Source organism: Zootoca vivipara, chromosome 8, assembly GCF_965207765.1.
Source record: "Zootoca vivipara chromosome 8, rZooViv2.hap1.1, whole genome shotgun sequence".
NCBI lineage: Eukaryota > Metazoa > Chordata > Lepidosauria > Squamata > Lacertidae > Zootoca > Zootoca vivipara.
Window position 1 is genome coordinate 10,354,980 of NC_142591.1, and position 23,954 is coordinate 10,378,933.

Genomic DNA, 23,954 nt, shown 5'->3' on the forward strand with positions numbered 1-23,954 from the left:
GTTTGGAACACAACACATTTTGCAGAACATGATCCAAAAGTACCAGGGATCTATTTTTAAAAAAGTAAAGGCATCTTCTTAAATCACAGAACAAATCATTACGCTAGAAATTCAAGTAGAAAGCAGCTGCCCTTTTGTAGCACACTGCATGTAACCAGTTTGGGAAAATTAGGAAAGATGGCAGATACTAGAGATTCAAAGCAGATATGGACAATTGGGGCAAAAGGGGATCTGTTCCAAGTGCCCCAGACAGAAGCAGGGATACCCTGAAGTGCTTCATGGCACTGTGGTAATTCAGACATTTTATAAAAAAAACCACTAGACTTGCTTAAACAAAACAACTTGCCATACAATGAAAATGTCTGTGAAGGAAGAGGGGAACTCCACTGTGGCTGATGGGTCTACCTTGAAATGGGAATGATTTTGTGACCAATACTCTCCTATTCAAGTGATTTGCAGTGAGGAGGGGAGATGCTGAAGTAAATGAATTGCTTTGATCTCTGATGCTTCTTGCTTCTTTGCAAGTTCTTGCCTCTGACAAGCAGTAACGTTATTACCATTCCAACACCCATTGGAGCAAGGTTTTCATTTTGCTTAAGTTCAACTCAGCCTATCCCTTTGCCCACCCTTTCCTTTCAAACCTTTCTGTTCTTTTTCATTTATTCCTTTTGAGTTCATCTTGCTGTTGCATTGGTCTTGAACTGATGGGAAATTCTAGGTAAATGGGTGCTGCAGGCCATAATTCCCATCCTCGATCCAACAGCTGGGGCATATGCACCAAGCCCTTTTAAGAATGTTGAAATCCAGCTGATTGGCTGTTTCGAAGGGGGAGCAGAAGGCTAGATTATGTCCCCTTGATGTGTTACCTCGTCCCCACCAAAATGCTAATTTGCAAGGTTTCAGCTCTTTTTTTTAAAAAAAGGCTACACTTGTATGGCCACAGCTGTTCCTTGTGCATGCAGCTGGATTGGAACCATTGGCTACAGTACAATACATCTGCATTCATAAAAACAAGGGCCCTTAAGTATGTGTATCTGTGTCGTGCAATCTTATCCATAATTCCCTGCACTTAACTACCATTGATTCCAACAGGACTTCACAAAATTATGGACTGAGTTTGAAATTGTACCTTAATAGTCTGTGCCCTTGATCTTTAGGAAAGCTTATGACCCATTTCATATTGGAGGCCAAAGTAGCTGATATCTGTAACATTTTGTGACTGTGTAATCTATGAATCCATATAAATTAATCATGGCATTTAATTTTCCTCTGTTTTATGAAAATTCTTCCATGCTTCATAAGAACAGTTCACAATTAGAGCATCTCTCCAAGGGGGAAGAATGTGTGTGTGTGTGTGTGTGTGTGTGTGTGTGTGTTTTGACTGGTTCATTGCTGAAATCATGTTCGCTACAGAAGAGGGGGCACTGATGTGTGAAGAACTGCAATCCATTCAGCATCAAACCTGACAACCACAGAGCATTTGCAGACTAAGAAAATCAATGGCAGCATTGTTAACAGCACAGGTAGGATTCACAATATAAGAAATTTATTTCAGCAAATGTCTATGCCCAAAATGTTGCATTTCAAGCTACTGGATTAAGCAAAACAGTGTTGTGTGTGTGATTTTTAAATATAAAGTATGGTCATTTCACATCCTTCTTAATCATTTACAGTATGTATGTATGTATGTATGTATGTATGTATGTATGTATGTAAACACTGCCGACGTTGTATGCACTGTAACATCATGAAGTTATTTTCTGCAAATACTACTATATGACATTAAAAGAAACTCCCAAACAAAACGGCTGTCAATGGGAACAGACTCCAGCAGCTTCCAAAATGGGGTGCTGATGTCACAAGTCTGGTTCGACTTGGACTGTATGTGTTGTGACCCATCATGTTTTCATAGCAGAAATACAGTGGAACCTCGGTTTATGAACACCTCGGTTTACAAATTTTCGGTTTACGAACGCCGCAGACCCATCTGGAACGGATTAATTCACTTTCCATTACTTTCAATGGGAAAGTTCGCTTCAGTTTACCGGTATGAACGCTTCAGTTTATGAACAGACTTCCGGAACCAATTACACCCATGCTTCGGGTTAAGTACGCTTCAGTTTGAGTACTCCGCGGACCCATCTGGAACGGATTAATCCACTTTCCATTACTTTCAATGGGAAAGTTCGCTTCAGTTTATGGACGCTTCAGTTTAAGTACTCCGCGGACCGTCTGGAACAGATTGATCCACTTTCCATTACTTTCACTGGGAAAGTTCGCTTCAGTTTATGAACGCTTCAGTTTATGAACAGACTTCCGGAACCAATTGTGTTCATAAACCGAGGTACCACTGTAGTACTAGATGGGACATCCTTGAAGCAAGAGGCCACAGATGCTTAGGATGACTTGAGACTCAAACCTTACCATCGGTTCTCAGGAAGCTGACAGTGCAGAACTGGCACTGTTACCTCTTTGGAGACCAGTTACAGTGGAGGAAATTTATACATTAATGGAGAAACTGAAGAATGGCAAGGCCCCGGGAAAAGACTTTATACCAGCGGAACTTATAACATCCAACCAGCTCTGGTGGGCTCCGCTTTTGGCGGCCCTTTTCACAGTGGTAAACAGCTCAGGCAAAGTACCACAAAGCTGGAAGCATGCTATAGTCGTCCCAATATTCAAGAAAGGTGACCCTAAAGAACCCTCAAATTACAGGCCAATTAGCCTGCTATCAGTAATTGGGAAGTTGTATGCCTGCTTCCTAAGTAATAAACTGACAACTTTTCTTAATGAATATAACATCCTATCTGAAGCCCAGGCAGCCTATCGAGAGAATCACTCAACCACAGACCACTGCCTAATGCTGTCTTTCCTAGCCGAAAAATATACCAGGCCGCTTCAGGGCAAGCTCTTTGTGGCATTTATGGATCTGAAGTCAGCATTCGATTCTGTCCCCAGATCCCATTTGTGGACCAAGTTAGATCAGATAATACAGGACAAGCGTCTCCTCTTTCTTATAAAAGCCCTATATAACGGAACCAAACTGCAGGTCCGATGCGGTCAGCAGGGACAGCTATCAAATAATATCGAAATGAGTAGGGGGGTTCGACAGGGTTGTGTCCTGGCCCCAACATTGTTTTGCTTATTCCTAAATGATCTAGAAGAGTGCCTAATGGACGCAGGTGGTCACCTTCCAAAAATAGGTATAAGAAGGACCCCCTTGCTGCTTTATGCTGATGACGCGGCCATAATTTCACGCACCAGACCGGGTTTGAAACACCTGTTGATGAAATTTTCTGATTATTGTCTTGGAAATGGCTTAACAATAAATTATGAAAAATCAAAAATCTTAGTATTTGAAAGAAGCTTTTCCCGGTTAAACTGGTCGCTGGATGGCCATGAACTTGAACAGATTAAACATTTCAGCTATTTAGGACTAACATTCCACCATACAAGATCATGGAAGTACCACTGGCAAACCTCCCTTCAAAAGGCGGAGATTACAAAACTAGCCATACTCCGATTCTTCCATACAAAGGGCGGCAAGTATGTACCGGCAGCTCTAAAAGTATTCAATGCAAAAACTGTCCCCCAAATCCTGTATGCAGCAAATGTCTGGCAGAATGGGGACCTGCCTAAGCTAGATGGCTTCCAAGCACAATTTATTCGATCCTTGCTTCAGGTGCCCAATTGTGTGCGAAATTCCATACTCCTGCTAGAAACGGGTGAATGCCCAATTTCAACAAAGGCATGGTGGGCTGCACTAAAACATTGGCTCAAGATTGTAGCATTTGAACTTGGGGAGGGACTGTATAAATACCTGAACAATGAGGAATACATCAGCCAATGGCAGAAAACCATGGCGAGAAAAGCCACTGCTTTAGGTCTGTCACCCACCCAACTCTATTGCCTGGGATATGAAGGTGCCCTAAAGACCTTAAAGCAAAGACTTTGGGATAATTCACACAGTGATCTACGACATCAATCACTTGCGATCTGCAGTCCATTGGCAGTAGGAGTACAATATGGGCATGTCTTTAAGCCAGCAGCCTATATTCAAAACTTGACAGTGCCAAACTACCGAAGGCTGTTCACAAAAGCAAGACTGAATGTATTCCCCTCTGCAGTGCTGGAGGGCAGGATGAGAGGAGTACCCTACCAGGAAAGACTGTGCTCGTGCACCCATGATGTAGATTCTATAAAACACATTGTGCTGCACTGTGGGAAGTTTGAGCAAGCTAGGGCTGAAGTGATTTCACCCCTGCTAGCCTTGCTCCCAGGAAAATCAGAGGATTTCTATATCAGGTTCCTATTGGAAGACCGGTCAAATGCCAGAACACTAGCAGTGGCAAAGTTTTTATCGGTGGTCACAAGAACTAATGTTTCCTATTCCGAATTTGAGTAAGATGTCTGAGTGGTTTGAGGGCGGGGTGTCCCAGCTGTGTATCGCTTGGTAACGAATTGATGGGTCTATGGACCGTAATAAAGATTGTTGTTGATTACATTAAAAACCCACTAATTCTACAGGATACTCAAAGGCAGCTTCCAGTCCAAGACCCTAACCACAAGGAGACCTGCTGAGTTCATTTATTTTAACAGGTGTCCTTAAACCATTTTCCAGGCATATTGAGCAAGTTCTTTAAATTTGAAGAATAGGCCTGTCTAGTAAAACTGCCTTTTTGGGACTACCTTCATTGATACTTAGGCCCATTAAAATATATGCACTCACCACACCGATAGTATCCAGCACCTAGAGAACCTACCCTGCCACCAAATCCCTCCCTCCATTGCAAGGGTTTAATTTGTAGAAATTAATGTCCTTAGTAGGATGTTCCCACTAAGCTCTGCTATTTTATTGGCAATAACAATGTGAAACATGGTCTGCAAAAATATGATAAAATAAAAGTTCAGAATTGCAGATCAAAATATTGCTGTGCAAAAATGGGCTGTAATTATTAACTATATATATGAAAAGACACTGCATAATATGTGTATTGCTCAAGCCCATGATTCAACATACGACTAAAATATCACCACATAGAAAAAGGCTTCATTAGCAAAATCTCTCAAAAGTGCTCTGAAGAGCTGATGACTGCAAATGTGTCCTCCTCCCTTCTCTCAAGCAAGGTTCACATGAGTTTTCTCTCCTTTGTTATCTTCTCTGAGAATAATCTAAAAATTAACATGTCATGTTTCTACATCTCAGACTAAATATTTGCATTTGACAACTAGGACGGTGCTAATAAAATCCATCACTTGCATCTTGACAGACTGTCAAGTCTAAACAAGAGGTAGAAACAGGGAAGGAGGGAAGGGGTGGTGGTGGAGAAAACAAATGCAGTAAGAAAGTGTCTCATTTCCGAAATGTCTATATCTCCAGTAATTATTTTAACCCACAACCCTTTCTAATGCTTTCCCAACATCTCTCTCAGTAAGAACGTCTTTTTGTGCATTGTGGATCTTTGTTCTTAAATCTTGGGAAGTTGGTAGGTGGATTTTAAATGCACAAGGTGTGAAAAACACAAGATGACTCCACACCTCCACCCCAAACCACAGTCTCAAGGGGGGGGGGAGTTGTTAGCAGGAAGTGACCCGAGTCCACAGTCATTTGCAATGGACTTTGGCTTCCTTGCCCCTTCCTCCCTTTTTAAAAGTCACACACACACACACACCGCCCGCTTAAAAGGGTGGCTGGGAACTCTGCAAGGCACAGTGATGGCAAGGACCCAGAAGTCGCTCTCCACCTTCATTTCCCTAGAGGCAGGCAAAACTGTGTCAAATTAAGTACCTACAAACACCCCCGCAGTCTCCAGTGTTGAGCTGACAAAACAAAACAAAACCCCAAATTCTATCACATGGTTCAGCTTCACAATTTCTGTGCAATAATACTGCAGTGAATGTTGCCTCTGCCCACAATCCCCAAACTGAAGAAGAGAAAGAGGGGGGGGGGCTCTGCTGGTGCTGCTCTACATGGTAACATTTAAGACAGAAAAGCAGCTTGCTCTGTCAGGAGCACAAGAGGATGCAGTGAGAACTTCAAACTTCCATGTGCCCAAAGATTTTCATCCTATAGCTCCTTCAAATTACACCTTCGAGAGACAAATGTGAAAGCTAAGTTCAAACTGGTAGCTATTCCAGTTACATTAGAATTTTGCAGTGTGTCAAACTGATCACTGCTCCAGGTAGCTTTTTGCCCCTTCTTCACCTTCCATCACTTTTCCTCCCAGTCCTCACATAGAGCTTGTCAAGACATTCCGTGTGTGTGTGTGTGTGTGTGTGTGTGTGTGTGTGTGTGTGTGTGTGTGTGTATATATATATATATATATATATATATATATATATATATATATATATATATAATGGCACCTTCCTTCAAGGACAATGCATTGTGTGAATCATTTCATGTTATACGATCACGTTTCTGCTCGTACAATTCCAATGGAATACCCTACGTGGGAATCAATCAACCAACCAACCAGCCAATCAATCAATCTATTTTTCATAGCCAAAAGCCTTTACAATGTACAGTAGAGGGCATGGCAAGGCTTTCCTCTGAAATTGCAAAACATACTCTAGTCTATAAAAAGTTTACAGCATAAAAAGTTTACAGCATAATTTTCAAAATAAATTTGAGGTGATTAACATATCCAGAATGGAGTTTCTTAGCTGGCAGAGCAAATTTGGCTACCAGGTGTGTAATCTGAAGATCTTTATCAGTTGAGAGACAGTCAAGTACAGGTGATAAATTTATCTGGGCATTGAATATAAGGGGTGAAGTAGCAGGCAATGCATGACATCCTCAACCTGACTGCATCCATAAATCCACCTGCTTTCCATATGGGGAATTCCCAGGTATCTCCCCTCTAAATACGCTGAGGGCATCTGTTGGAACCTTAGTTCAACAAACGCCCTACGCAGCTGCGAGAAAGTCAGTGTCTCAAGGTAATGGGGCCTTGAGTGGTTGATCTTGATTTGGGGGTACCAAATAGAATAACAATACTCTGCATGGAAAATCTAGGTTGAAATACTCTACATGGAAATCTGCAATTCAGATGATGAAATGTTATTTAATGATTTGGGAGAAATCTTGTAGTAAATTCCACCAGAATGAGTGGGGCTAGGATTCAGGAGCTCTATGGCTGAGTAGGAGGTTCCTGCTCAGGGCACAGAAAGGCTATGGGACATAATTCTCCATCCTCCACTGCTCCCCCCCCCCAAATTCTGGCTCGGCTGGTATGCAGTTGGTTGAACCAGTGCAAGTGGATCTTAAACTGACATAAGCCCTGAAATAAGGCATGAATTAGAGAGGAGGGATTTAGACTGTATCTTAAGCTCATTCATCTTGGTCACATGACACACACACCCCAGGGGTGGGGAGACAGTTGGTGTAACTCAAACACTATCTAGAGGCAAGTTTTTCAGAACAGAGTCTGGATCTGGTGTACTTTTACCCCAGCTTAACTTAATTTTACATTAGCTTCTTGTGTATGGAATAGCCCTGCTAAACAGTACAGTTGAACCTCAGTCTTTGAAGACTTCAGAAGTCGAACGATTTGGCTTTCGAACACCGACAACCCGGAAGTGAATGCTTCCGTTTTATAACGCACCTCAGAAGTCGAACGGCTTCCAAGGCACATTTCTCCATTTTTTTCAATGGATTTTGCTGACCGGCAATTGTGCCTCAGTTGTTGAACGTTTCGGAAGTCGAACAGTCTTCTAGAACGGATTACGTTCGACAACCAAGGTTCCACTGTAATTCACTTGCTTTTTGCTAGAATTTAAAAGATTCCATACTCTCTTCTAAGAGTTCCACTTAGGAAACATTTCACACATTCACAAAGTTTAGACAAATATTATTTTTAAATGCTTTCAAAACCAATTTAAAATATTGGGGGGGGGGTTAATATATTTTTTTTGACCAATATTTAAAACAATCACCACAAAGCATATCATTTATAGTTCTCTGGCACAAAGTTAGGAGGTTTAAGTATCAGTGTTAGAAAAGGTGCAGAAGATTGCATCTGGACTCATTTTGGAGCAGGCATCCAAACATTTGATTTTATTTTAGTGAAAAGCTGTCAGTTGCTATCATTTTTACATTGAAAAAGAGCGCTTTCACAATAAACTCCCCTTGCTGCAGAAATCCCCAGCAAAAGGTGCCCTTGGGCAGAACTAGGCATGAACGAAGAACTTGGGACTGCGGCCATATTATAATATACCGGTGGCCCAGTTTCCACTTCACACACGAAGGATGATTTCACACTAGAACTATTTAGCACTTTGCTTTTTCTGGAATCAGCTGGGTGGTAATAAAATGGCGGTTCTATGCTGCATTTTTTTTTATGACCTTCCCACAAAAATCTGGTGGTACCCATCCTCATAGACAACATCTGATATAAGCAACCATTATGGAATGCCAGGGAGGCATGGAATGGTTGAGCAGCTGTTGCATCAACCAGTATGGAAGGCTGGTTCCCTTCCACCCAGTTTAAACCACACCAGTTAGATAAGGGATCCAAGAACCAGGCCACCTGAAAATGATCCACAGATGGTATTAAACTCCAAGTAGGCTTGCTAAGATGTATAAGTCTGAATCAGATAAGTGCTGGAGATGCAAAGAGATGGAGGGAATGGTCGTTCATATGTGGTAGACTTGTAAAAGGGTAAGAGAGTATTGGGAAATGATCCACAATGAATTGGGGGAAAATGTTTGAAAGTACTTCCCCCCCCCCCAAAACCAGAGTCCTTTCTGTTGGGGATAATTCAGACTGAAATTCCCAGGTGTCAAAAAAGCTGATTTATGTATGCTACTACTGCTGGCCCATGTTTTGCTGGCCCCAAAATGGAAAACGAGCAAGGTCCCAACCAAAGAAGAATGGCAACTTAAGTTGACAGAATACGCACAACTTGCAGACTTAACATATAGAATAAGAGAACAAGAAGAACATACGTTTAAAGAAGATTGGACAACGTTTGTTGAATATATGGGAAATAATTGTGTACAGCTGAAAACATTGGCAGCATTAAGATAAATTCAACAGTGTAAATAAGTTTTGGTGGATGCAATAATGGAATACTGAATGGTATAGTTTTTGTAAAATATGCAGGGATTTATGATACATAAAATGAACCATGGGAAGAGAAGAAGGGAAGTCGTTGATATTTTAAGGATGTAAAATGAGTATTTTAAACTGCAAAACAGAAAATTTAATGAAAATTATATATATAAAAGAATCAGGCCACGGGACTCTGGATCCAAAGCCACTGGCATCTGCCCCCCCCCCAACCCCGAAATACCCACATTTCAAAGCTTTCCACAGTCTACCATCAGCAAGGGAAGTACTGGCAGCTGTTTAGCACCAGATTTGGTGGAGAAGGGCCTCTGTCACAGTGAAGACCGCCCCCCACAGGGGCACCCCTCCACCGATGCGAGGCCAGCAGCGAGGTGACTGTGCACCATTTCAACACCCACCTGGTCATCAGCACCATGGGGCTACGATTGGCTTGTGATATATGCTTTGACATCTGAAGGCAGCCCTGTTTAGGGACGTTTTTAATGTGTGACATTTTAATGTATTTTTAATCTTTGTTGGAAGCCGCCCAGAGTGGATGGGGAAACCCAGCCAGATGGGCGGGGTACAAATAATAATAATATATTATTATTATTATTAATCAACAAAGATCCCACTTATCACTCCCAACTTTAATATATAGTTTCCTCTGACGCTCCTTTCTTCGAAAGCCGCTTCTGTTGTTCAGCTACTGACCCTAATTAGTTTCTTCCTGTTCGCTCTTGTGACAGTGGCGTTCATGAATCAACACTTTAATTAGAGAGAGCTCCTGTTTTCTTTGGTAGGGGAGTTTTAATTACTGCTTTCCTCTTTGCAGAAGGAACTACTACCAATTAATTATTTTGTTTCATTTTTTTATGATTTCTTAATTGATTACTACCATGAAGGGGGGTGGGAGAGAGCGTGGGTGATTGTTCAGACTACCCCACCCCAAGCCATAGAAACCTACTGGGGCTGATTCAGGAATACCATGTAAATTGATAGTGAATAGGAAGAAACCATGGCTGTGTACGCACATACATTTAAAGCATGTTCCCTCTCTCAAATAATCTCAGGCACTGTAGTTTACCCCTTGGAAAGTTGCAAATCCCAGCAACTGTAAACAACAACAACCACCCTATGGTTCTCTGGATCCTTTGGTTGAGGGGTGGAAGCTTAAAATGTGCTTTAAATGTATGAAGCGTATGCAGCCTCAGTAGCTAAGAAGCAGGAACTGCTTTCAAAGGAAGGGGCAAGGAGGAAATTACTAATTCAAGCACCACTTTAGAGAGAAGCCTCCGTAAGTGGACAAGCCGATACTGCATTTTTAGTCTGAAAAAAATCACCACAAATGATCACCCTGGACAAATAAGGCAGAGTGACAAATAAGCACAACACTGTGTTTTGTTGTTTCGATTCTCCGCAGCAGCAGTAAATGCACAATGACCATTCTGGAGAAATTGTAGAAGCCCAAGAACAGACGTATAGAGTTTTACAACTTGCAAAAAAGCACGGTGGTGGCAGACAGTTGCTGCCTCTCCCTGTACTTTGCTTTGGAATACCTGGCCATCTGCTGCCATCGATCCCCATGGCAACTTCCCACCTACCCTGCCACTACCTGTGGCATTTGCAAGGAGGGCCCCAGCAGGGCGGCATTGCCCAAGGTGCCCTCTTTTAGCCCTGGTTCTGAAGATATATTAGAACTGGGGAAATTTGAGGTTAACTGGAATAATGGTCTGGCATTATTTACACAGGTGCATTATTTACACACCTGGGGACGCAGGTGGCGCTGTGGGTTAAACGACAGAGCCTAGTAGGGCTTGCTGATCAGAAGGTTGGCGGTTCGGATCCCTGCAACGGGGTGAGCTCCCATTGCTTGGTCCTAGCTCCTGCCAACCTAGCAGTTCGAAAGCACGTCAAAGCGCAAGTAAATAAATAGGTACCGCTACAGCGGGAAGGTAAACGGTGTTTCCGTGTGCTGCTCCGGTTTGCCACATGCTGGCCACATGACCTGGAAGCTGTACGCCGGCTCCCTTGGCCAATAACGCGAGATGAGCGCCACAACCAAAGAGTTGGTCACTTTACCTTTACCCATATGTAAGCAGAAGTAAAATGCCCTGAAAACAATTATACTTCCTGCTTAGCAGTGCTTTTTCCCCCTAGCCATAAGCAGTACTGCCACCTTTTGCGGGGGAAGGAGGCAGGAGGGCTCTTGGATCCTCTCAGAGCATCACACCATCTTTCTTAAAGTGGGTAAATGCTTCCTGGGCTTGGTGAAGGAGGTGTGAGGCTCTAACAGGATCCTGGAGCTTTGCTGCCTCCTTTCCAAAACCAGGCTCTCTTGAACGGTATGACCCTGTGGTGAAAAAAGACATGCACAGTCAAGGTACTGTATTGAGAGTACAGAAAGAGGTATGGTGTTGCAGCTAGTCATTTAATTATCATGCATCATGTAATAACTATATACCAAGATCTTAATGAAGTTCCAGTAAAACATGCAATTGTTTTGTATGTAATTGTTTTTCCTGGCCCCAAGGAAATTTTGTACTCCGGGCAACTACTCAGAGTACCGGCATCCTTTTCCCACAAACAAACCACTGCCACTTAGTAAATGAGTATAGGATGGCTGTGTTATTGTGCATTTATATAAAGGTCAGCTAGCCATATTACGCTCCTACAAAAGAAACCAAAATTGCTGTAGTGTAGTGGCTAAAGGAGATGAGTCTCCAAGTCATGTCATAGCCACATCCTTATTAGATGGTTTTAGGAAAGACACTGTTGCCTCAGCCTCAACCAGCAATATAGAGATAAATAATAATGACCTGTCTTACAAGGTTGGCACAAGAATTCTATAGGTAATGTACACAGCAAACTTGGAATGCTACACAATATGCTATATGCTAAAATATGTAGATGTGAGTGCTAATTCATGTGATAAGAATAATCTGCAACACCAGAAAACATCTACCAAATTATGAAGGCAGGGAAGTCAGTGCTATGCACCTCACCAAATAACCTAAGAGTAAAGGCCACCTCATGAGAAGAGAAGACTCCCTGGAAAAGATCCTGATTCTGGGAAAGATTGAGGGCACTAGGAGAAGGGGACAACAGAGGATGAGATGGTTGGACAGTGTTCTTGAAGCTACTAATATGAGTCTGACCAAACTGCGGGAGGCAGTGGAAGATAGGAGTGCCTGGCGTGCTATGGTCCATGGGGTCACGAAGAGTCGGACATGACTAAATGACTAAACAACAACAACAACAACAAACAAAGGCCCAGTTTGGTATGCAAATATCCTAGCATCCAGCTTTCAGAAAAAGGGGGGGAGTGCACACTCATTTAAATGAAACTTGCATGCCCACATTTTTCTGCAGCTGTTTCTTGGCAGTTAAGGCAGACCCATAATGTATGTACCAGACACCATTTATTATGACACTAGGAAGTGTTGGGAAACAAGAACTCTCAGGCTGTTTCATAAATTACACAGCAACAGACCCAGGTTTACTGCTGAATGTAGACTCAACAGGGAGTTGTAGCCAATCCCAGGGCTTTAATAATTGGACCAATACAAGTTTGCAATTCACTTGTCACCTTCACATTTTTAGGTATATATGTTAGGAATGTGGTATATCAACAGCCCTGTATCTTATTCAACCACTTTAATGCCATATGTACCACAGATAAAACCTTCCACTGGCTTAAACACAGCCTAAGATTCTCAGAGGCTATGTTAATGTATTATAATGCAATCAGCGATTAGAATTCCTTTATGGTTGCGACAAAAAAAATCTTTCCTAAAGGCTACTAGCTTTCCATTCATTAACAAAAACACACATATAAGGCATACCGAATTTATAAAGCATTTCAGAATATACTAATAGTTCTTGTACCTCAGGCAGTTCTTGAGCATCCAAGTGCAGATAAATGTTTGGTTAGCAAATGACTTAGCTGCAAGGATTGCTGCTCTGCTGAGGGACAGATCATGAAATTACTCTAGGGTTAGAAAAGGTCTTGTCATAAACAGACTGCAAAAAAAAAAAAATCTGCAAACTTGCCAGATGCTCTTATTTTAAATGCTGTCCTTTATTTGAGCGTGCTGAAGAATTAATCTGCTGCTCTGCACATGAGATTGCTAACAGTTTTTTGCGGAAGGGAAGAAGCCATTTGGCTTCAGCAGAAATCCCTTGACATGATAGCAGTGATGGGTGTTTTAAATCATAAGCCTTTGCTCTACGGTTGCCCCTGAATGCATTACTTTGCTAGCAGTAGGGTTGCCGCCACTGGCCACTGGCTCCAGGTTTTATTTTTGGTCATTGACAACTTTGACAGGAAGATGGTATTGAGCCTCAGTCCACTGACCTCAATGATACTGACCACTAGCCCGGATCATCAGCCTAGGACCCCTCACCACTTCAAAACCCATCAGAATCAAGAGAAATAAACTTCCCATAGGCCTTGTTGAAGAGGAATTAGCTCAGAATGGCAAAATACATTTTGAAGGCATGCTTTGGCACCTGGCCATCAGACTCTCAGAATCACTTTGTTGCCCCATGGGGCAAAACAGCCAACCCTGGTCTCCATGAGATTTGAATTGGCGCTTGCTAGGTGCCAGTCAGCACCACAGTTTTAACTTGGTCTTAGTCTTATTGTATTGGGGCTCTTGTGCACTGCTGTGATTAAGCAGTATACAAATTCTTGAAATAAATAATGAATTGATGCAAGGATCTGGCCCCAAGAACAGGGATCCCTCATGTAATTGAGCTGTGCTTCTCAGCACAGCACAGAAACTGAAGGGATGATCTCTGCCCCTTTTCCATTCCAAGCTAGTGAGGAAAATGTGATTATTCTCATCACCCTTACCAATGCATATCTGCCTATTCACCCTGCCAGAGACGCCAGCTTCTCCAGACGATTGAGGTGGCCCGACGTGACATCCTGACATTGCACGACATCCTGTTTTACATGCAGCCCTTAAAAAAACATCAGGGAGCACCCAGAGTGCCTCATTCCCAGGAGCTGCCGCCTATGCATCCCAAAGCTGCTATTTACCAGAGGAGAGGGGCTGCTCTTAGTGCCAATGGCCACCTCCTTCATGCAGTAAACAACAGCTAGTGAGGATGCAATTTTAATTTGATCCATGGCATGGGGAGAGAGGATTAATTCGCCTTCCTGTGATCCTGATCTGGCTCCCCACGTGCTCCTAACAAAAATAACATCCTGTATGTTAAATGTGACCACCCATTTGGTATGTTAAATGTGACCACCGATTTGATATAATGTGTAAGTAGCTCTCTATTGCACTTTATATTGGTAGGGTTCAATATGGTAGGGTCCAACTTCCTCAAGAGTTTCCCCAGGTTTTGCAGTATCTGAGCTCTCTGTCTTCTGGAAGTGTTTCTCAGACTTGGGTCCCCTGCTGTTGTTGGACTACACCTCCCATCATCCCTAGCTAGCAGGACCAGTGGTCAGAGATCAGCGGAGAAGGAATCCCACAACAGCCAGGGAGCTAAGTTTGAGAAAGACTGGTTTTGTGCCTTGCTACCGCATCCTGCTGCTGGCTGCCCTCTCCTCCTAGTTAGTTCTTCCTAGATCTTTCCCAGCACAGCAGAGACCCTCTTATCCTAGTTGGAACAGGAGAGGGGGGAAGCATGGCGATTATTCTGAACTTCTTGGCAAGTGTCTTATGAATTTTCTCAGGGATTTCAAGCATGGGCACATTTCTCCCAGAGTATGCCTGCTGTATGACAATACTGATCCCTAAGCAAAGGCATGGTCTATAGATACCTTGTTGTTTTCTCTCTGACAAAAAGCCAAGCCGGGGGGGGGGGGAATTCCTCTGGGGAATTGTGTACATCAATGTGGCTATTTAAAAGGCTTCTTGCATGCTTTAAAACGGATGCACTTCCTGACCGACCTTTACAAGGAACCGAACTGGGAAGCCCATAAAATATTTACATCCCTTCTGCTTGTCAAGCTCATTAGCTATCATAAAGGTTGTTCACTATTTAATTTTTCTTTTGGTTAGCTTTCCAAAAGATCACCAAAGAGACCATTTTTTTTGCCTGATGCCTCTCTTTTCTGTTTTGCAGTCGACACAAGTGTAGAAATGTAGAGAAACTCTACCATGAAGTCCAACAGCCTAGATTTATTAAGGAATATACCTAAGCACCTGTTAAAAGCTTGAAAGCAGATTTCCCACTTCCTTAATTGCTCAAGCTGGCAGTTGTTGCAAAAGCAACTATGGATAAGTAAAAACACTGAGAAGTTTTGCCAGGGAAAATAATGTAATGCTGCTGCGCTCTAGTTTCAAGAGTGGCTAAGCCTGTCTGAGCATGCCCAGAGGCTTCTAACATACTGAGAAGTTCAGCACATCACAGGTCTCTGGGTATTTCCAGACATTAGATGGAAGTCACCTGGATCCAATCCATAAATATTTCTGCTGGTACCAAGGGTCCTGGCCTCAGTGAGATATGGTAGCACTTCTAAAGGCACAATTAACAACTTTTTTGACAGGCATTTTAAGTGAAGGCTTTCATCCCAGCCTACATCTGCACTAGATTTGGAACTGTTCTTATATATGATATTCATATATATAGGACTCTGGTAGCGCTGTGGTCTAAACCAGTGCTCCCCAACCTTTTTATCGCCGCGGACCAGTCAACATTTGATAATTTTACCGCGGCCCGCTGAGGGGGGGGGCGTTGATTGTTTATATTTTATTTAGATTGTTTTGATTTAATAATTTTAATTTAATTGTATTTAAATGTTCCTTGGGCGGCCCGGTACCAATTGATCCATGGACCGGTACCGGTCCGTGGCCCGGGGGTTGAGGACCACTGGTCTAAACCACTGAGCCTCTTGGGCTTGCCAATCTTAAGGTTGGCAGTTCAAATCCACACGGCAGGGTGAGTTCCCATTGCTCTGTCCCAGCTCCTGCCAACCTAGCAGTTCGAAAGCACATCAAAGTGCAAGTAGATAGACAGGTACAGCTGCAGTGGCAAAGTAAATGGTGTTTCCATGCACCAAAAGCAGTTTAGTCATGCTGGCATGACCCATAAAAGCTTTCTGTGGACAAATGCCGGCTCCCTCAGCCTGAAAGCAGAGATGAGCAGTCAAATTTGACTGGACTTAACTGTCCAGGGGTCTTTTACCTTTTCCTAATTCATATATAATATTTCATATATGTAATTGCTGTAACTGCTTTTACTGTTAAATGGCTTCCTAGTCAGTTTACAGGAAGTGGTTCATAAATAGAAATCGGTAAATGGATAAATAAAAAACATACAAGTGATCCCTGTTCCCATGTAGTAATACAAAAAGAGCTCTTATGGATCAGACCAAAGGCTCATGTGGTCCACCATTATACGTTCACAGTGGCCAATCAGATGTTTCTGGGAAGCTTACAAACAGAGCATGGGTGCAACTGTATTAGTGATCCCCAGCAACTTGTATTTAGAGGGGGGGATACCAGAGGTCATGTGTAGACATAATGAATAGCATCTGCAGACAGCCTTATTCTCCATGAGTTTGTACAATCCCCTTTCAGAGCTGTCTAAGTTGGAGAAAGAGGCCGATCTCCTGCCGCGGGCTCACCTTTATCGATAAGCCACGCCCTCCCGGCGCACCCCGATTGGGTGCACCGCAGGCGTGCCGCGGCAGGGAACCGACCAATGGGCTGGGGGGAATGCTAGCCATTCCCCCCCCCCCCATGTGAAGGCCTCATGAAGCCCACAACATCTCCTCCCCGTGAGTCGGGAAGAGATTATATTAAACCGATGAATTAAACAAACCCCATAGCCAAACCATAAAGACAGAAGCAGGAACTAGCAACGGCTTTCCCGCATAGATGGTTCCAGAGGCTGTCTTAAAAAGTACAAGGTGCTGAAATGCCAACAGACACGTGTGGACTGAGGTTCCCCTCAGAAGAGATATGATGTCTAAGCATAAGGAAGAAGACAACCACTGAGAGGTGGTGAGAGGAATTAGGAGACAACCAAGTCCAGTTTTACCACCTGTTGGTATACTCTCAGCTGACTCCCTGACGAACGTTGATTACATTTTGTTTATGGGTTTTTAATGGGTTTTTTATATAAACCTAGATGTACACCACAAATACACAGTGCAGAATGGCTCTAAGGGTCAACAACCAGGTTAGTCTAACACAGGCATCCCCAGACTACGGTCTGCGGGCCTCATTTATCTGGGGGGCGGCGACCCCCGCCGTCCGCTCTTACTGGCGTGGTGTAGCATGGCTGCCCACTTCCGGGTCGCAGGAGCACCGGATGTAGCTTGTGTGCATGCGCAAGCGTCATTTCCAGCACACTTCCGGGTCGGAGGAGGCCCATGCGCATACACACAAGCTATTTCTGGTGCTCCTGCGACCCGGAAGTACGTCGGAAATAGCATGTGCGCGCACTCCCCCACCCTCCAGCCTGCCGCGCGATCGGCACTGCAGGCACCAGCCCAAAGTGCAGTAAGTTTGGAGACCCCTGGTCTAATACATACTTGCTGCCAATTAGCTTGGAAAAAGCAATCACCTGAGTTGCAACTGGGGAAAACGGCTCCCTAATTCTATATGCACCTTTTCAAAGCGTAACCCTCTAGCTCTGATCATAGACTCACAGAATTGTAGAGTTGGAAAGGACCATGGGGGTCATCTAGTCCAACCCCCTGCAATGCAGTAGTCTTCTGCCCAACGTGGGGTTAAAACCCACTGCCCATCTATTCCCTAACCTTTTACAAAAGCCTAGGAGAAAACCCATACCCAGTTACTCCCTAATACCCTGATTATCTTGACTGGGGGCAGATTACCCTGAAGGCCTTGCCAGAATATTTTTTTTTTTAAATACATTTTATTCCAATTTTCCAAATTCAACAAATTAACAAAACCAATCTTTTATACAAAATCTTATATTCACATCTTTTACCTTGCTCCGCCGAGCTATGACTTCCCCCCCTCCCTTCATGCGGGTTTCTTGTTAATTCCCTTTTTTGCAGTTCCTTTTTTAACATATTGGTCAATTCGTAAGGTTTATTTTAATCCTGCGAGAGTTTTTAATGATCTACAGTTTTTCTCCATATAGTCCACATATTTACTCCAGTCCTTTTGAAACCTTGTCTCCCCCTGGTCACGAATCTTGCATGTCAATCTAGCAAGTTCAGCATAGTCCATCATTTTTATCTGCCACTCCACAATTGTAGGTAATTCCTGTAATTTCCATTTTTGGGCTAACAAAGTCCTAGCCGCGGTTGTTGCATACATAAACAGTGTTTGATCTTCTTTTCTAATCTCTCCTCCTATTATTCCTAACAAAAATGCTTCTGGTTTTTTTGGAAAGGTATATCTAAACATCTTTTTCAATTCGTTATATAAACTTTCCCAAAATCTTTTAACTTTTTCGCATGTCCACCACATATGATAAAATTCACCATCTTTCTCTTTACATTTCCAGCAACTTTTATCACTCATTCTATACATTTTAGCTAATTTAACTGGAGTTAAATACCATCTGTACATCATCTTATATACATTTTCTTTCAAGGCAGTACATGCTGTAAATCTTAAAGTTTGATTCCATAATTTCAACCACGCATCATATTCAATATTATGCCCCAAATCTTTTGCCCTTGCCAGAATAAGAAGGCCTTGCCAGAATAAACACCCACAAAGCAACAAAACTTTGATTCAGCACTCAAAATATTCTTTTCTGAAGTACTTTTCACAACAGACGTTTCTATTTCTAATAACCAACAGCTGAAATAATGAAGGCAGGCTTACCGTTACACCGAAGAAGCTGGTCTGATTCATTGCATCTAGGAAAATTTTTCCAAGTTCTTTGTTGGTGTAGTTAAAGTCCTCAATTTTTTGGCTTCTGTTGGTGGCATTGAGAATCTTCATTGCTTGCTGAAGTGTTTTGGCAATTACCCAAATTCCATCATAAGCAAAGCCATGGAACTTACTTGGCTCAACATTCCCTCGCCTTTGATCATACTCCTCTTCATACTGCTGTGGTGTCTGTGTAAAAGAATACAAGGCCGGTTCACTGATCAGCATGTTAAAGTCTGTGCCCAAAATGTTAAAAGCCATGGAAGAGTCCTGTGGAGCTCAAGAAATAATGAGAAGCATTTCAGGGCAGAAAAATACAATTTTATCATTCATTATGTAATATTGTGCCATCAAGGCAACTAGTGACTCAGGTCACATCCCCACAATAGGTTTAAACCATATTTAAAGCATGTGGTTTCCCGGAAACAATTCTGGGAACTGTAGTTTGCCCCTCACATGGATAAAATACCCAGCACTCTTAATAAACTAGTTCCTGGGATTCTTTCAAAGAAGCAATGTGCTTTGAATTTATGGTGTGGATGTAGACTTGCATTAAAAAATATTTGCCTAGACCTACCAAACTAAATTACTTGCACTTGGGCCCACTGAAATCAATAGGACAAGTTAGTAATGAAGGAAGTTCAAACTAAGTCTGGTTCCAAGCAATTATTCTTAAATCAGTTTTCTCCAAACTAATGATATCAAAGGCACACTGAATTAAAATGGGGCACATGCTTTATTTTGGCACCCAAAACACTTTACTTTCAGAATGTAAATGGGTAACGGAGGGAACAACCTCATGCTTCTCAGTGTGCTACTGTGGTGGGGGTAGTTCTTGATTTGAAGGAGATAAACCCATGGCAGTAACTCATGCAGGTGCTCAATGGACACCCCTCCTCCATGGGCAGGCAATTTTGCAGGGTCTCTCCACCAGGAGTGATTGAATGGTCCAATCACGCCAACTCCAGAAATGGCACAACATTGCAAGTTCTAAACTCGTTACATTAAGTGTGAAAGAAGAAAGATCTTCCTCATGTTGTTTGGGGCACTGTTGCCAGGGTGAACTTCATTTGCTAAACAGAGCTCAAAATAATTGTTTGTGTTTACTAACAGAAAACGATTTAATAATATCCATGCACCATTAAGGTGCATATGTACATGGTTTTATAAACAAGAGTCAACATGATTCCCCTCACATCTCCCTCTCTGCAGGGTGAACAAAGATTGCTTCAACCTTTGCAGTGCCTCTGATAGAACATTTCCCAGAAATTCCACCTGATTTGAGTTGCCTTGCCTTGCCCCTCCCCTCTGCCCATCTGAAGTGCAAAGGTCTGAGTCTTTTCTAATTCCTGGATCCAACAAGGTTCCAACTGCTGGAATGGGCAGACCAGCCACAACTTAGGTAACATCCTAAGTATGGGTTGTTAAGATAACAAAGGAAGTAGTTCTGTGCCAGAGAAGCAAATGAGTGCCCCCCTCCCTCAACTGCCTGGTAGTTGGAAAGACAAAAGAGAGAGAGTTGAGGTGTGTGAGGAGTTAGAACAGGCATCCCCAAACTGCGGCCCTCCAGATGTTTTGGCCTACAACTCCCATGATCCCTAGCTAACAGGAACAGTGGTTGGGGAAGATGGGAATTGTAGTCCAAAACATCTGGAGGGCCGAAGTTTGGGGATGCCTGAGTTAGAACATGGGTAGGCAAACTAAGGCCCAGGGGCTGGATCCAGCCCAATCGCCTTCTAAATCTGTCCCGCGGATGGTCTGGGAATCAGCATGTTTTTGCATGAGTAGAATGTGTGTTTTTATTTGAAATGCATCTCTGGGTTATTTGTGGGGCCTGCCTGGTGTTTTTACATGAGTAGAATGTGTGTTTTTATTTGAAATGCATCTCTGGGTTATTTGTGGGGCCTGCCTGGTGTTTTTACATGAGTAGAATGTGTGTTTTTATTTGAAATGCATCTCTGGGTTATTTGTGGGGCCTGCCTGGTGTTTTTACATGAGTAGAATGTGTGTTTTTATTTGAAATGCATCTCTGGGTTATTTGTGGGGCATAGGAATTTGTTTATTTATTTATTTTTTTCAAAATATAGTCCAGCCCCACACAAGGTCTGAGGGACAGTGGACCGGCCCCCTGATGAAAAAGCTTGCTGACCCATGAGTTAGAAACAGGCAGAATCCAGGGGGAGACAGAGCCGTGCCTGATTTCTGGTGGAATCCAAAGCTGTGGCTATGGGAGAAGCAAGACACTTTTGGAGTGTTAATGCTGTGAGCCTCCCCACCCCCCTCAAGCTGCATATATAGTAAATAAACCATATATCCTAATGACACCTCAGTCTCAGCTGTCCCTCGTTCCGAGGAAACAGAACTCTGGGTAAATGCCTGGAACTCCTGGCCGCTCGGCGATTGGGGTGGTGTGCAACAGTATTTTAAAGTGACGCATAACGCTAGAGTATTTTTTTCTGCTGGGTATCTTTAATATTTGACAGGGGTTTGCGCTGCCATCTCAAGGTTTAAGACTGGGCTGAAAACCTACTATGACAGAAGTTTTTTGCATGCCTTTATATGCTACAAATGGTAAAAAGGAAATCAAACTCACCCTTCCTGAAATGGTTTTGATCGGTTTTGAACTGAGAGGTTCAAAATCCACTCCAATGTACCCTTCCATGGCGCCAAGAACGTTCATGGAGATACAGTGAGATGAGTTAAGCTTTGGAATAGCTTTTTCCCACCAGTGGCTCTGATACCACCCAGGAATGATCCACTGATATTTAGGGCCAAACATCTTTTCATTAAATGCCTACAGTGGAAACATAAAAGAGGGGAGAAAGAGTTACAACATTTATTTTAAAAAACCTTGTAGAGATTTAAATAATCTCAGCTACGATAGCCACTTCTTAAAAATAAACACCTTTCTTGGGGGGAAATGAACCTAAAGGAACACACACATTTTAACAAGGGAAACCCTAAATATATACTTATACATAACTTAGAATCTGTACTGGTTACACAAGAAGATGCCATCAACTGAGGACTGCTATAATACAAACAATTTCATAATTAATATGCCAATTTCATAATTAATATGCAGAAGCATTAAGAGCTTCTATATATAGGCTTGGTGGCCAAAATGCAAACAAGAAGGAATGGGGTTCCAAAGTGAGAAAAAGAGCAAGACTGAAAGTCTGCTCCTTCTCAGTCACTCAAGCTGAGCCATATGGATAAAGATGGCTAGTAGTTGGGCTCTGGAATACCCTCCCCTACTACAGCATGTGATACGGATTGTCTGGGTGACAAGGAATGGTTGGGGGCACCAGTTGGGGAACCCCCTGGGGGAGCCTCAGAAGAGGGAGGCTCAGAGCCCGGGAAGTGGTGGTGGGACCCTGAGGACAGGTCCAAGGGTGAAGTGGGTTGGGAGGGATGGTTGGATGCTGAAGAAGCTACAGGCTTTAGCAAACAAGAAGAGCCAGGTGCAGAAAGCAGTGCAGACTCTGCAGAGGAAGCAGAGGAGGAAGCAGCAGTGTCTGCAGAAGCAGCCCAGGAGCTTGCTGTTCCTACTGTACTAAGCTCCCCTCCCCCTTTGCCCCTGAGGACACAGAGGGCTATGCCTGCGGCAGAACCCCCCACCATCGTAGTTTAAGGCTGCTTGGGAAACTTCTGGCTGAGGAGGAGTCTCAGGGGGGAGGAGAGCACAGAGGCCTTCAGTCCTGCCAACTGCTTAATGGGAACAAGTCCGGCTGGGAGGCATTGCCAAGCTGTATGCCATTTACCTGAATAAAGAATTAAATACACTGCTGAGTCTTGTATGCTGAGCTGCCACCCTCGCACCTGGCATGTGTAGTTGCATAGCTTCCTGCAAAATGGCCTGCCCATTTATTTCTAGTTAAGGCCCTCTCAAAGTCTTCTGCCTTGTCCAAAAACCAGCATGTCCTTTCGTCCACCAGCTGGGAAAATTTATTGTTTTCCCTTCAATTGTCAAGGTGGCATACATAGAGTTCCCAAGTTATCTCTCATCCAGGCATTGGCCAAACCAAGTCTGCAGAGATCCCCTCCTTTTCTCCCTCTCTTTTTCTTTACTTACACAGCAGAATACTTTTGCTGCCATTTCTTCATTGAACTGGCCAAGGATAATTCGAACATCATTTCCCTGCAGAATACAATAAAAAGTATTAGTGAAATCACTACATTCTCTTCCTCTCACAGATCACAGGTATGAGATATATACTCATTAGTAATTAATTATTTTTTATTGCCACCAACTCATTTACCATTAACAAGGCGGTGTATGGCAATACACAAGGCACTGTAAAAAGCCTGATATGACTAGCTCATCAAGAAAGTTTAAACAGCTACGTAGGCCTGCTCCCATAAAATGGCCTTCAAGAGACACCTGAAAATAAAAAAGTGAGGATAACGGCCGAATCTTTTTTTTAAAATAATTTTTATTCATTTTCCAAATACAAAATCACAAAAAGCAAAACAGAAACTGAGAACAAGAAAAAAACAAAGGAAAAAGACAAAAATAAAACATAAAAAAGAAAAACATCTTAAATCTTATATTGTTTACTTAACATTGTTGACTTACTCAATTCCACCCTCACTGGTCCATTTTATAATTCCAGTTAAGCAGTTTTCATCTTATATCTTAAATTAATCTAACACATTTTATCATTAACACTCGAATATTCTATTCTAAAAATATCATCTATTCTCCACCAATAATTAATCAATTTATCCAAATCAAAAATTATTTTCCCTTCCTTGTATCTTCTGTTTCTCCCCTTAGCCTAGAAATTTTTACAAAGAACTTTCCATAAATTTAAATATTAATTCTTATATCATACTAACATTTAAGCACATTATAACAAATTTAACCCCCATTCCCCTGAACTCAGGGTCTCCCAAATTCTTCAGCGAGTTCCATAAGTCATTCCAGTTTCGGACCATCTAGAGATAACTGCTGAATCTTTACTGGAAGAGTCTTTCACAACACAGGAATCACAACACTAAAAGCCTGACTTCTGGCAAAAGCCAACCAGGGTTCTGTAACATGGGGGGGGGGGCAACTAACAGTGCTCTTTCA

At 42.7% G+C, this 23,954-nt stretch overlaps 1 protein-coding gene across 1 annotated transcript in view; it reads right to left on the reverse strand.

The window, feature by feature from the left end:
- The window catches only part of GABBR2 (gamma-aminobutyric acid type B receptor subunit 2), a 248,965-nt gene that overhangs the window by 126,063 nt on the left and 98,948 nt on the right, over positions 1 to 23,954 (reverse strand). The window contains exons 5-7 of the mRNA XM_035124845.3: positions 22,953 to 23,018; positions 21,471 to 21,671; positions 18,830 to 19,066 (exon numbers count right to left, since the gene is read on the reverse strand). Coding sequence (XP_034980736.1) covers positions 18,830 to 19,066; positions 21,471 to 21,671; positions 22,953 to 23,018 — 504 coding nt within the window. The remainder of the gene's footprint in view (positions 1 to 18,829; positions 19,067 to 21,470; positions 21,672 to 22,952; positions 23,019 to 23,954) is intronic.